General features: G+C 38.3%; 1 protein-coding gene across 1 annotated transcript in view; it reads right to left on the bottom strand.

The window, feature by feature from the left end:
- The window catches only part of GPR158 (G protein-coupled receptor 158), a gene marked incomplete at both ends in the record, with an annotated part of 168,655 nt that overhangs the window by 70,581 nt on the left and 85,092 nt on the right, over window positions 1-12,982 (bottom strand). Inside the window, one exon of the mRNA XM_081346271.1 lies at window positions 4,297-4,399. Within this exon, the coding sequence (XP_081202397.1) occupies window positions 4,297-4,399 (103 nt within the window). The remainder of the gene's footprint in view (window positions 1-4,296; window positions 4,400-12,982) is intronic.

The following is a 12,982-nucleotide window of genomic DNA, read 5'->3' as shown; positions in this document are numbered from 1 at the left end:
GGTGGGAACAGAAAGGAAGGTCACAACAGAAACACACAGGATGCTGATATCACATATTGCTAGAATAAGGTGGTTGATAAGACTGAATATTCTATAACTGTATATAAATGATATGTACATAAAGTGTATATATGTATATAAAACACAAAAATTATGTAAGACAAGAAGGATTGTCAGACCGTTAACACCTTGTCCAAAGTTTTAAATAATAAAATTTGCTATAAAAATGGAACTTGAGGGCAACAGATTAAATATGGGATGTTCAAACTCAACAAGACAACCAACAACTACATCCAGTTTTGGTCACCACAATGTAAAAAAGATGCTGAGACTCTAGAAAGAGTACAGAGAAGAGCAACAAAGATGATTGGGGACTGGAGGCTAAAACACATAAAATATATAGGTTGCTGGAATTGGGAATGTCTAGTCTAATGAAGAGAAGGACTAGGGATGACATGATAGCAGTGTTCCAATATCTCAGGGGTTGGCACAAAAAAGGAGTCAAGCTATTCTCCAAAGCACCTGAAGGCAGGACAAGAAGCAGCCGATGGAAACTAATCAAGGAGAGAAGCAACCTAGAACTAAGGAGAAATCTCCTGACAGTTATAAAAATCAATTAGTGGAACAACTTGCCTCCAGAAGTTTTGAATGCTCCAACACTGGAAGTTTTTAAGACGAGACTGGATAACCATTTGTCTGAAATGGTATAGGGTTTCCTGCCTAGCAAGTGGTTGGACTACTAGAAGATCTCCAAGGTTCCTTCTAACTTTATTATTGTTATTGTTATTGAATTCACAGACCTCGTCTATTAATGAAGTATAAGACCATGACTTCTGAATAATATGCACCTATCAATTTGGGCAGACCTCTTTAGCATGCAACTTGTTAGCCATTGGCTTACAAATCAAATGCTCTAAATATTTGCTCATGATCCAGGTTACCTGCTTTTCATTCTGGTTACTTGTCATACATGATTTTGATATCTATCTGCTAACATCTGTATCATTTTTAAATGCCCTTTAAAAGTATTTAAAGCCTTTTGCTCCAAGGTTTTGCCTGAAAGGTTTCAGAAGCAGGGTAGTTTCCCACTACCTCCAGTTGGGACTGGTTGGTTTCTGAGCCTTTGGAGGCAGTTCCAAAAAATTAACAACTTGTCTATTTTTTGGCATGAGTCTGAGAAACAGAATTGCAAACAAAATTCCATCTGCCCTGCCATCTCGGCAGCCCACTTTACCTCCCAGTTCTGCCTCGACCTACAACTGTGCAGCCTTACAGAAAGCAGAAGGATGGCAAAATTTTAAGTGGTAGAGGCATTTGGCCGGCAAACTCTTGATTATTAATGATGGTGAGCAAGCAAGAACACAGCTTGACTTTCAGATTCCTTGCTGGGTTTGCAGAGCTGGCTTTTAGATAAACAATCTTTTTTCAAACTAATGTGCTGAGGAAATTTCACACAGCACTGGAGGTTGCAAAATCAAATTCTGCTTTTTGAGCTGGGCACAAATAGCTTTCTGAACTAAAGTAGAAATGTAAAATGCATGTTTTTAGAAAACAGCACATCTAACCCACTTTCTCAACTGAATCACCTGGGGACTGACTTAAAGCTGTAATTAAGAAACGCTGCCCAATTAGCAAATAACCATCATTCACTCCTCCTCTTAGTCCTAAATGTTTTGCTAAATCTCCCTGAAAATTAAGGGGGCCAATTTCTAAATAATTATTAATCAAATTGTATTGCTTATCTCCAATATTTCTCTACACCCAACCTTATTTGGTGCCACCATGTTTTATTCTCTCTTTCTTGACAAGGATATTTTCTCCTGTAAGCACTGTTTTTTATTCTGTCCAAATCCATTTTTCTTTTTCTCAAGCTTTGCAAAATAGCTCTTCCGGTCATGACTGAATATTGCTGTACTATAAAATGCTCAATGTACATTCATTTCAATGATATCAGTAGCCTTGTTTTATGTAGCAAGAGAGGTGACAGGGTACATTACTGACTTTAAACCTGTGGCTTTTTCTTTCATGGTTTGACACTTGATATGAGCTATCTTACCTTTTGGCTCCGAAAAGATATATATACAGTATATATTCAGTTTGGCAGACTGAGAGCCTGATTAAAAAAAACAACCCAGTTTCTCAGAAGCAACAATCTATGTAAGTTCTGTGCAATGTTCTTGCAAGTGAGTATCCATGTGCCAGCATTTATTTAATGTTTACTTTGGATTTTTATTGTCACCATGAATGCTAATTTTAGTGAATACAATTTGAAAGAAACAAGTCTAAAATAAGCTTAATCCAGTTTGAATTTGGCATATGGATACTTTTTAAATTCTAGGTTTATGAACATATTGCCAACTCATTTCTAATTTTATTTGTTCGCTATTTTTTTCTGTAATTATTCTGCCCCATTATTAGAAATATTGCTTGGCACTTCCATTTGTAAGGCTTGATGGGCTAATTGGAACACAGAGATACTGTAGCTTCGGTTCTCTTCTCTGTCAATTCTTGTATTCCTCTCTGCACTCACAAGTTAATGTCACTGGCCATTATTCCCTATTGGTTGCCAGAGAATGCAGAACTTCTGTATTGAAGGCATGTTTTACATTAGCTTGTTGGAGAAGAAGATCATTGGAGAAGATCTGATGTTGGGAAAGACTGAAGGCAAAAGAAGGGGACATCAGAGGATGACATGGTTAGATAGTATCATTCATGTAATGACCACGAATTAGGAGCAACGTCAGGAAAACTAGTGAGGGGCTGGTATGGTATGGTCCATGAGGTCACAAACAGCTATACACAATTTAGTGACTGAACAACAACAATTTGAGGAAAGAGGTCTGGAGGGAAAAACCATGACACTGGTTTCCTCCAAGCTTTCAGATGCTGCTGCCTCTAATACAAAGTTACAATAATTGGGTTGTAAGAATCCAAATGACTACTGTATGAAAGCCAAGATAAATTCTAAGAAGTAGCTGTTTGGATGTTTGTGGTCCAGATGTGCTAGTCCTATACATTTAACATCTATGATATATGTGTTCATATTTACTTGTAAACAAATTCATGTATTACTTATAGCGGCAGATTTGTGCTTACATATGTGATTTGCTCTCTAAAGAACTAAAGAACTGAAGAACTACTAGCATTTCTTGTGCAAAAATCATGAAGAAACATTTGTTTGGAGAGACAAATTATGATAGAATTTAGAAACATTGATCCTAGAGATATTGGGAGCTCAGAAGTACTAATAGTACCATTGCAAGCCAACACATGGAAGCCAACAAGACAACTTTTTGGGGGGTAGAATTATATACTGCTCAAAAAAATAAAGGGAACACTTAAACAACACAATGTACTGTATTTAATAGTAGGATGTCTTATCTTGTGTTCCCTTTATTTTTTGAGCAGTATATATCATGAGAATAAACGGGCATTGTTAACAACATGCACTAATTTTAAAGTGATAGGGGTAATCAAGTGATTGCAACCTCTTAACATTTTAAGATACAACATACTTTCAAAGGGAGAAGGACTTACGCTTACAATTTTGAAAAAGGTAGCCATTGCTGTAGATGCCTCCAAGAGTAAACTGAGCATAATTTATGTACAAATATGAAAAAGTACAAGGAAGATTCTTGCTACATTTAATTCTGTACACCACTCGTGATTGTCTGATCAGATTAAATTATTCATTCTACTAGCTTGAGGGAGACTGAGCAAGCTTCCCTTTTCAGAGAAACATATAAGAAAAGATAAGTTTAACAGATTAAAAGACATCCATGAATTTGGGAATACGAGTGGTAATTTCTATAGATTGTAGACCAAGCATACATTTAAACATTTCATACAGCTGTTATATAGAGAAATACAGTATTTTTCAACCACAACAATTTCAAGATGAGTGGATTTCCACTTCCAGGATGCTGGCTGGGAAATTCTGGCAGTTGAAGTCCACCCATCTTAAAATTGCTGAGGTTGAAAAACACTGATATAGGGGAAGGAGTAAAATTAACAAAAAGGCAACTAATATGCATTTTAAAATAGCTGCTGTCCTTATATTGGTTCTGAAAACTGTAACAGCCCAGGAGCAAAGCTTTTACAAATCAAAAGTGGATATGTTTTACAGACTGTAGAGAGCATCACAGATGACAAACCACAGGCCTAAAATTTCTTAAGTGATTATATAATCCCTGAGTTGCAGAACGTTATAGTCGGGTGCATAACCCTGACAAGGATAAAAGGGAATCTTACATTATTAATGTGTTCTCTCTTGCAGACTTAAGCAAAAGCACTTACTGTGAAAGATGTTCATTGAAAATATTTTGGGATTATAGAATCCAGTCTTACAAATGCATGAGTAGGCTCCAAGCACAAATCCCAGGCCTTTAATTGGTATACACTAGAAGAAAGAAAGGCAGACAAGGGGGAAAAAGATGAAAGACACACCCATTTTCCTTTATGGAGACATTGTAGTAGTTCATCTCAAGGCCAGCAATTCAGCAAGTGCGGTTCAGTTTTCTTTTGTAAAAAAAATGATAAAAGAGATTTTAAAAAGACCTCAGTGCAACAAATGAAAAGTACATTATTACCCAGACAAGATTTCTGTGGCATGGTATAATGATGAATTGTTCTCTTCTCTTGAATTTTGCAAAAATTTAAAGGAAGAAACCTCTTTGCTTCCAATTTATCTGGTGAACAACTCTAATGCTCTGATTCACTTAGTCAATTCGAAAACCAAATTTGTTAGGTGGAATCTCCACGGTTCATTAATATTAACATAAAAAAGTGTCTCACATCTACATGAGCTTTGTATATAAACACTTACAGTGATTTGACAGAACAGCGTGAAAGGAAATGAATTAGCGTAATAAAAAGATAAAATATATGTCCTTGTTAATTTGTAGGATTTAGAGGTAAAGTGGGATGAAAACTTTTTGGTGGGAATTGCTAACTTCTAGTGTGAGAAATCTTTCATAGTTCCGACTGCTTGATGAGTACCATCTTGTTTTCTCTTGCTGGAAGCTGGTTGGGTGGAAAATGGTACTGAACAATTTGGAGGAACCTATTTTTTCTCTCTCTTCACATCCCACCCCATGTCTTACTACTAGACTTTAACTCTCAGTTCCTTGTTCTGACTTCTTGTGCGTCACTATTCTCCTTCCAGCCTTCATTCACTTCTCATGTACAGTTTCCTTTGCTCTGATGGCCTTCTTTTCTTCCTGAAATAGGCCATTTAGAGAAAAATATTGTGCCTATCCACTGTTTGGCTCTGTGAGGGAATTCTTGCACACCTCCTCCCCCTTTGAAAAGTAACCCCCATTTTCTTGGTCTTCATTGGGGTTCTAAAGATGTGGTCAGAAAAGTCAAGATTGGAGTCATCATGCTACAGTCAAAGAGCTGCCTGTTTTTTATGAGCATCACACATGCAATGCATGGAAAAACTAAGCAAATCTTGGGTTTTACGTGTATCTTACATGCATTGCACAAATATGTAAAACCACAATATCCATTGTTGTGGCTGTCATGTTAACTTTTTTGCTGGTTCCCTTGAGATATCCCTGGTTTTAAAAAATTTAAAAATACGTTAAAAAAAATAAAAGGTGGATCATTTCTGCAAATGAGGGACATATGTATATTTTGTCTGTAGTGTACATATATATAAATATATCCATATGAACACCAGTCCTATATACTGTATACCCTGGACACAACATATAATATGATTATAGGTATATTCATACATTAGGCATTTAATGTGAAAATGCCTTACTTTGTTCACCTACTGAACACTTAGATAACACAACTATATAATCACTGTCATTCTGCATGCTGCCAATTCTTCTTTTGCCTTTCATCAAATCACAAAAAGTCAGCCCTCTTTTCAGCTCAGCAAAACATTATCACAATTTCTACATGAATAGAAGGCTGTTTTTCTGTCTTTCCATCTTTTTACCATGGCAGGAATGATACATCAGGCAAATGAGCTTATCACAATTCAGCATACAGCCATTATAATCTTTGAGAGGCCAGTTATTTCTGACACATCTTTTAATCTATATTAATCAGCAATGAGATTCCTTTCCAGGATGCAGAAGAATAAAGTAAGATCGTAAATGCTGTATAGTTTTTAATGTTCTGAGCCTTTTAGAAAGTTATTAATGGTATCCCTACAATTAAATATATTAAGAAAGAAAGAAAGAAAGAAAGAAAGAAAGAAAGAAAGAAAGAAAGAATTATGCAATTTAATCCTACAGAAACAGAATATAAAACACAAAAATGTTATAATATTACACTGTAGTATCCTTGCACTGGAACCATAGCTGGTGATGCATTTTAGGGTAATTTAGAGATTAAGCATAGTGGGATGTATCTACAGAAAACAATTACAATATTCCCCCCAAATTTTTTTTTAAAAAAGTTTATTGCAATTCCACTTCTCTTATAAATGGAAGAAAATAAGAGACAGTTGCTTGTCAGCTATTGCTGAAGCTGATTTTAAAGACAATTTTGAACTGTTAATAGCACATTATAAGGCCCAATTACATTTTTCTAGTATGCATCCTTAACTGAACAAATCTCTTTGCTTTTAAATCAGCACAGGATACATTGCTTGCAAAATAAATCAATACCTGAAGCAAAAAAAAGAAAAAGCCTTTACCAGCATGTGAGAAAGAGATGGAGCTGTTCAAGAAAAAAAGGAAAAAAAACCTGGTGTAAGGATATGTTTATTACAAGTGCACAAGGGTGTGCCCATTTTCATCTGTGAAAATAGAATGGAAGGGCTTTGTTGCCACCATAATAGAGTAAGCTGCTTCATGGCTTGCTGCTTTTGCTACATCAATGTAGAAAATGGCCAAGCTCTTTAGTTTGTAAGAAGCACTCTTGTTAATAGTCTACACTAAGTAGAATAGAGGTATCACTCTACACTGATGATAATCAGGTTATTATTGGTTTATTACAAAGCCAGCCACATGTTTAGACTGGATTTGGCATTTTTATCCACATATCAAGTTCTTCCCAATGACTTGGGATAGGCAAATGTTGATGTTTGATGACGTTAAAGGTATCACCAAGAATGTAAGCTGTTCCAAGTAAAGCTGTCTTTTGCAATTGACTGATGGTGATTTTGTCAATGCTGATGATGTTCAGCAAGTGCTCCAGTTGTTTCAGAATTGCCCCCAAGGCACCTATTACTATTGTAACTATTTATGCTTTTTTGCCAAAGTTGTTCTATTTCTATTTATAGGTCTTTGTATTTTGTTGTCTTCTCCAGTTCTTTCTCTTCTGTTTGCTGCCCCCAGGTACTGTCATGTCTATTAGCTAGACTTTTTTGTCTTTCTTATTGACTATGGTTCAGTCTGGAATGTTTACATGGCAGATGCTTGTTTGAATTCTAAAGTCCTGGAGCAATTTAACTTCTTGATGATGATGATGATGATGATGATGATGGTTTTCTATTATACTTTTTCAGGTCTGGGATAGTACAACATGAAGCCCTGCTAAAGTTTTTCAAGGAACTATGCTTTTTTTGTATTTTCCCATTTCCTTGGCCATTGTGGGGCATTAGTTCCTCTAATCCAAGTGAAGGTGTCTCTGAGAAAACAGGGAATTAGTTTGGCTCAGGAATTGTGGGAGTTGAAGTCCACAAGTCATAAAAGAGCCAAGGTTGCCTACCCCTGGGATAGGAATTAGGAGTGGGGATTAAAAAAAATCAAGATACAACCATACAGAGTACTTGAAACCCCATTTTCCATGCAGTATGTACATAAAAAGAGGAAGATCTTCAATTGGGCAATTACAGCTGACATCTTGCCTTGATTGATCCCTTTGTGGACAACCCTGACCTTAACTAAGGCCATGATTTCTCCTAGGCATCCCATTATTTTTCTCACCATAACCTATGTTAGAGTTTCCAAAGCTTTGGAAGAGAGAAGGTCTCACCTGTTGGAGAAATCCCCATATTCCTTCTGTTGCAATGATTCTTTTGATCCACTTTTTCTTATACTTATTATTACAATTCCACTTTTTTCTTTTTTAAAAACACATTTATCATTTTATGATCAAATTCAGGAATATTTATCAATGAGACAATTCTCAAAAGTCCTTTGGAAAAGGAAATGATTCACGATTGATTTGTAATATAGATTTAGAGTGACCAAACAACAATATGGATAATTTTCACATGAGGCTGAACAATTCGAAGTGATTTTGTGTCTATGGTTGACTATAAAGGATCACACAGTGAACCAAGCTTTGCAACAGAATAAGAATAAGTTGTGCGTTCTATCCCTCTACAATGTTCAAATTAAAATGGCTGCAAGCAGTCACTAAGCATTGCACCAGGGTACAGGGTATAGTGGTTTATTCCATAAACTATGGTTAAAACAATAGCTTAGTGCAATAGGCAAACCAGGTTTATGCTTGCTGAATTCAGCAGAATATGCTCATTTTCATAACCAAGAGCAGTATTTCCAAATGTATTTGAATATACTGACAGAATAGGTCCTGTTACTTCATAAAAATGAAAGAAACATTCCAAGTGCAGGCATCAACATATAGCCCAAAGTGAGATAGAAAATTATTCAAGGACACTGCTGACTAGGAAATTCTGGGGAATTCTGGGCTTAGAAATTCTGGGAGTTGAAATCCATGCATATTAAAGCTGCCAAGTTGGAAAAAAAACATGGCTATAGTATTTCCTATCTCACTAGGCAAAAATTGCAATTGCAATTTGTAACGTGCACAAATAATATTTTGAAGAAGAAAAACATTTCTTAAAAAAAGCTTAGCAAACTCATATTCTCTCTGTCATATTCTCTCTGTCATCCAGTTATCTGTCCCAAATTTTCAACTGCTAAGAAACCAGGCAATCAAATCATTTTTTTCAGCTCTCATGAACACCACCTTAGCTTCCTTGGCTGTCATCGTCATCCTTCACAGGATCTCCTTATGAATTGTTGTTGTTGTTGTTGTTGTTGTTAGCTGTGAAGTCATGTCCGACCCATCGCGACCCCATGGACAACATTCCTCCAGGCCTTCCTGTCCTCTACCATCTTATGGAGTCCATTTAAGCTCACGCCTACTGTTTCAGTGACTCCATCCAGCCACCTCATTCTCTGTCATCCCCTTCTTCTATTGCCCTCAATCTTTCCCAGCATTAGGCTCTTCTCCAATTACTCCTTCCTTCTCATTAGGTGGCCAAAGTATTTGAGTTTCAACTTCAGGATCTGGCCTTCTAAAGAGCAGTCAGGGTTGATTTCTTCTAGGACTGACCTGTTTGATCGCCTTGTAGCCCAAGGGACTCGCAGGAGTCTTCTCCAGTACCATAGTTCAAAGGCTTCAATTCTTTGGTGCTCAGCCTTTCTTATGGTCCAACTTTCACTGTGATACATTGCAACTGGGAAGACCATAGCCCTGACTATACGTACTTTTGTTGGCAGGGTGATGTCTCTGCTTTTTAGTGTGCTGTCTAGATTTGCCATGGCTTTCCTCACCAGGAGCAAGTGTCTTTTAATTTCTTGGATACAGACCCCATCTGCGGTGATCTTGGAGCCCAGGAAAATAAAATCTGTCACTACCTCCATTTCTTCCCCATCTATTTGCCAGGAATTGAGAGGGCCGGATGCCATGATCTTGGTTTTCTTAATGTTAAGTTTCAACCCAACTTTTGCACTCTCCTTCTTCTCCCATCTCTTTAAGAACTTGCCACAGTTTGTTGTGATCCACACAATCAAAGGCTTTAGCATAGTCAATGAAGCAGAAGTAGATGTTTTTCTGGAACTCCCTAGCTTTCTCCATGATCCAGCATATGTTGGCAATTTGATCTTTAGTTCCTCTGCCTCTTCAAAATCCTGCCTGTACTTCTGGTAGTTCTCGATCCACATACTGCTGGAGTCTAGCTTGTAGGATTTTAAGCATAACTTTACTAGCATGTGAAATGAGTGCAATGGTGCGATAGTTTGAACATTCTTTGGCACTGCCTTTCTCTGGACTTGGAATGTAAACTGATCTTTTCCAATCCTGTGGCCACTGTTGAGTTTTCCAAATTTGCTGGCAAATTGAGTGTAGCACTTTTACTGCATCATCTTTTAAGATTTTGAATAGCTCAGCTGGAATACTGTCACCTCCACTAGCTTTGTTGTTGCTCAGCTTTTCTAAGGCCCACTTTACTTCATATTGTAGGATGTCTGGCTCGAGGTCAGTGACCACCTCATTGTGATTATCACAATGTAACTATACATTCTTGTATAGTTCTTCTGTGTAATTTTGCCACTTCTTCTTAATCTCTTCTGCCTCTGTTAGGTCCCTGCCATTTTAGGTCCTTTATCATGCCCATTTTTGCATGAAATGTTCCCTTCATCTCTCCAATTTTCTTGAAGAGATCTCTAGTCCTCCCTATTCTATTGTTTTCTTCTATTTCTTTGCACTGTTGATTTAAGAAGGCATTCTTATCTCTTCTAGCTATTCTCTGGAATTCTGCATTCAGTTAGACATATCTTTCTTTTTCTCCCTTGCCTTTCGCTTCCCTCCTTTCCTCAGCTATTTGCAAAGCTTCCTCAGAAAGCCATTTTGCTTTCTTGCATTTCTTTTTCTTTGGGATGGTTTTAGTTGCTACCTCTTGTACAATGTTGCGAACCTCTGTCCATAGTTCTTCAGGCACTCTGTCTATCAGATCTAATTCCTTAAATCTATTTGTCACCTCTACTGTATATTCATCAGGGATATAGTTCATACCTGAGTGGCCTAGTGCTTTTCCCTACTTTCTTCAGTTTAAGCCTAAACGTTGCAACGAGAAGCTCGTGGTCTGAGCCACAGTCAGCTCCTGGTCTTGTTTTTACTGACTGTATAGAGCTTCTCCATCTTTGGCTGCAGAACACATAGTCAATCTGTTTTCTGTGTTGACCGTCTGGCAATGTCCATGTGTTGTTGGAAAAGAGTGTTTGCTATGACCATCGTATTCTCTTGACAAAATTCTATCAGCCTATGCCCTGCTTCATTTTGTACTCCAAGGCCAAACTTGCCTGTTATTCCAGTTATCTTTTGGCTTCCTACTTTAGCATTCCAATCCCCCATGATGATAAGGACATCATTTTTTGGTGTTAGTTCTATAAGGTGCTGTAGGGCTTCATAGAACCGGTCAATTTCATCCTCTTCAGCACTGGTGGTTGGGGCATAGACCTGGACTACTGTGATATTCAATAGTTTGCCTTGGATTCGAACTGAGATCATTCTGTCATTTTGGGGATTGTATCCCAGGATTGCTTTTCCTACTCTTTTATTGACTATGAAGGCTACTGCATTTCTTCTAAAGGATTCTTGCCTGCAGTAGTATACCTGATAGTCATCTGAATTAAATTCACCCATTCCTGTCCATTTTAGTTCGTTGATTCCTAAGATGTCGATGTTCAATTTTGTCATCTCTTGTTTGACCACGTCCAGCTTTCCTTGATTCATGGATCTTACATTCCAGGTCCCTATGGAGAAGAAATCTTTACAGCATCAGACTTTCCTTTCACCACCACATACATCCACAGCTGAGCGTCCTTTTGGCTTTGGCCCAGTCACTTCATTCTTTCTGGCGCTACTAGTACTAGCCCTCTGGTCTTCCCCAATAGCATATTGGACGCCTTCCGACCTGAGGGGCTCATCTTCCAGCGTCATATCATTTTGCCTTTTGGTACTGTCCATATGGTTTTCATGGCAAAGATACTGGAGTGGGTTGCCATGGATCCAGTGGATCACGCGCACACCTCCACCCGAACACCTGTTTGGAGACCTGCTGGTGTTCGGGCCGAGGTGCGGTTTGGAGACCTGCTGGTGCCAGTTTAGAAAGCTGCCGCGGCTTGCAGCAGCTTTCTAAACCGGCACCAGCAGGTCTCCAAACGGGTGTTCGGGCGGCAGTTTGGAGGTCCCGGGGGTGGCTCCGGCGGCGCCCAGGCTGAAGGCGGTGCCGCAACCCAGCGCCCGTCACCACGGAGACCCATTGCCACTGGCGTGCAGGTGTGGCAGCTTTCCAAACCGGCACCAGCAGGTCTCCAAATGGGTACCGCCACTGCCCGTTCCGAGAGATTCGCGCGCAGCTCTCCAAACCTTTGGAGTGGTGCACGCACACCTCCTCCCATTTGGAGTGGTGCGCGTGCACCTCCGCCTGTTCCGAGAGGTGCACGCGCAGCTCTCCAAACCTTTGGAGTGGTGCACGCGCACCTCCTCCCATTCGGAGTGGTGCGCGCGCACCTCCTCCCGTTCGGAGTGGTGCGCGCGCACCTCCGCCCGTTCGGAGAGGTGCGCACGCACCGGGCGACTGGGAGCCGCAGGAGACGGCTCAAAGAGCCGCATGCAGCTCCGGAGCCGCGGGTTGCCGACCCATGAATTAGAGGATGAAAGGGAGAAGTTGAGATAAGGGAAATTTTGGTCATTAAATTTAAAACATTTGGAAATTAGTTGAAAATAAGGATGCTATTTGTTTAATACTTAAAAACTGGACCTAAAAGAAAAAAAATTATGAATATGTTTGATTTATTGATTAACTCAGACAATATATATAAAATGGGCTTTGATTTATTAAAGGGGAAACTGTATTATTAATTAGATGATGTAAGATGGGGGGAAATAGATAATTTTTAGGAAATAGAACAAGATTATACCCAAATAGATAAGATGTGCATTTTGAATATTAGATTTTGTTATGAATTGAGATAAAGGAAACTTTGGTTACCTAAAACCTGGAAATTATAAATATCAAATGTTAAATTTGAATATTGATGGGAAACTAAAAATTGGGAAAAACCAATAACAGGACATTGGTTGAATGTAAAGATTGAATGTAAAAGTAATTAAGATATGAATAAGCTAAAAATTTATTGATAAATGTAATAATGATGTTTTTATTTAGTTTATTCACTGAATTACGACTTTTCTATTCATTTATGTATTTGCTTTATTTCAGTCAAATTGTTTCCAAAATATTTTAGAAGCAGTTAAA

This window comes from Vipera berus (assembly GCF_964194415.1).
Source record: "Vipera berus genome assembly, chromosome: Z".
NCBI classification, from domain to species: Eukaryota; Metazoa; Chordata; class Lepidosauria; order Squamata; family Viperidae; genus Vipera; species Vipera berus.
This window is presented reverse-complemented; position numbering and strand designations above follow the sequence as displayed.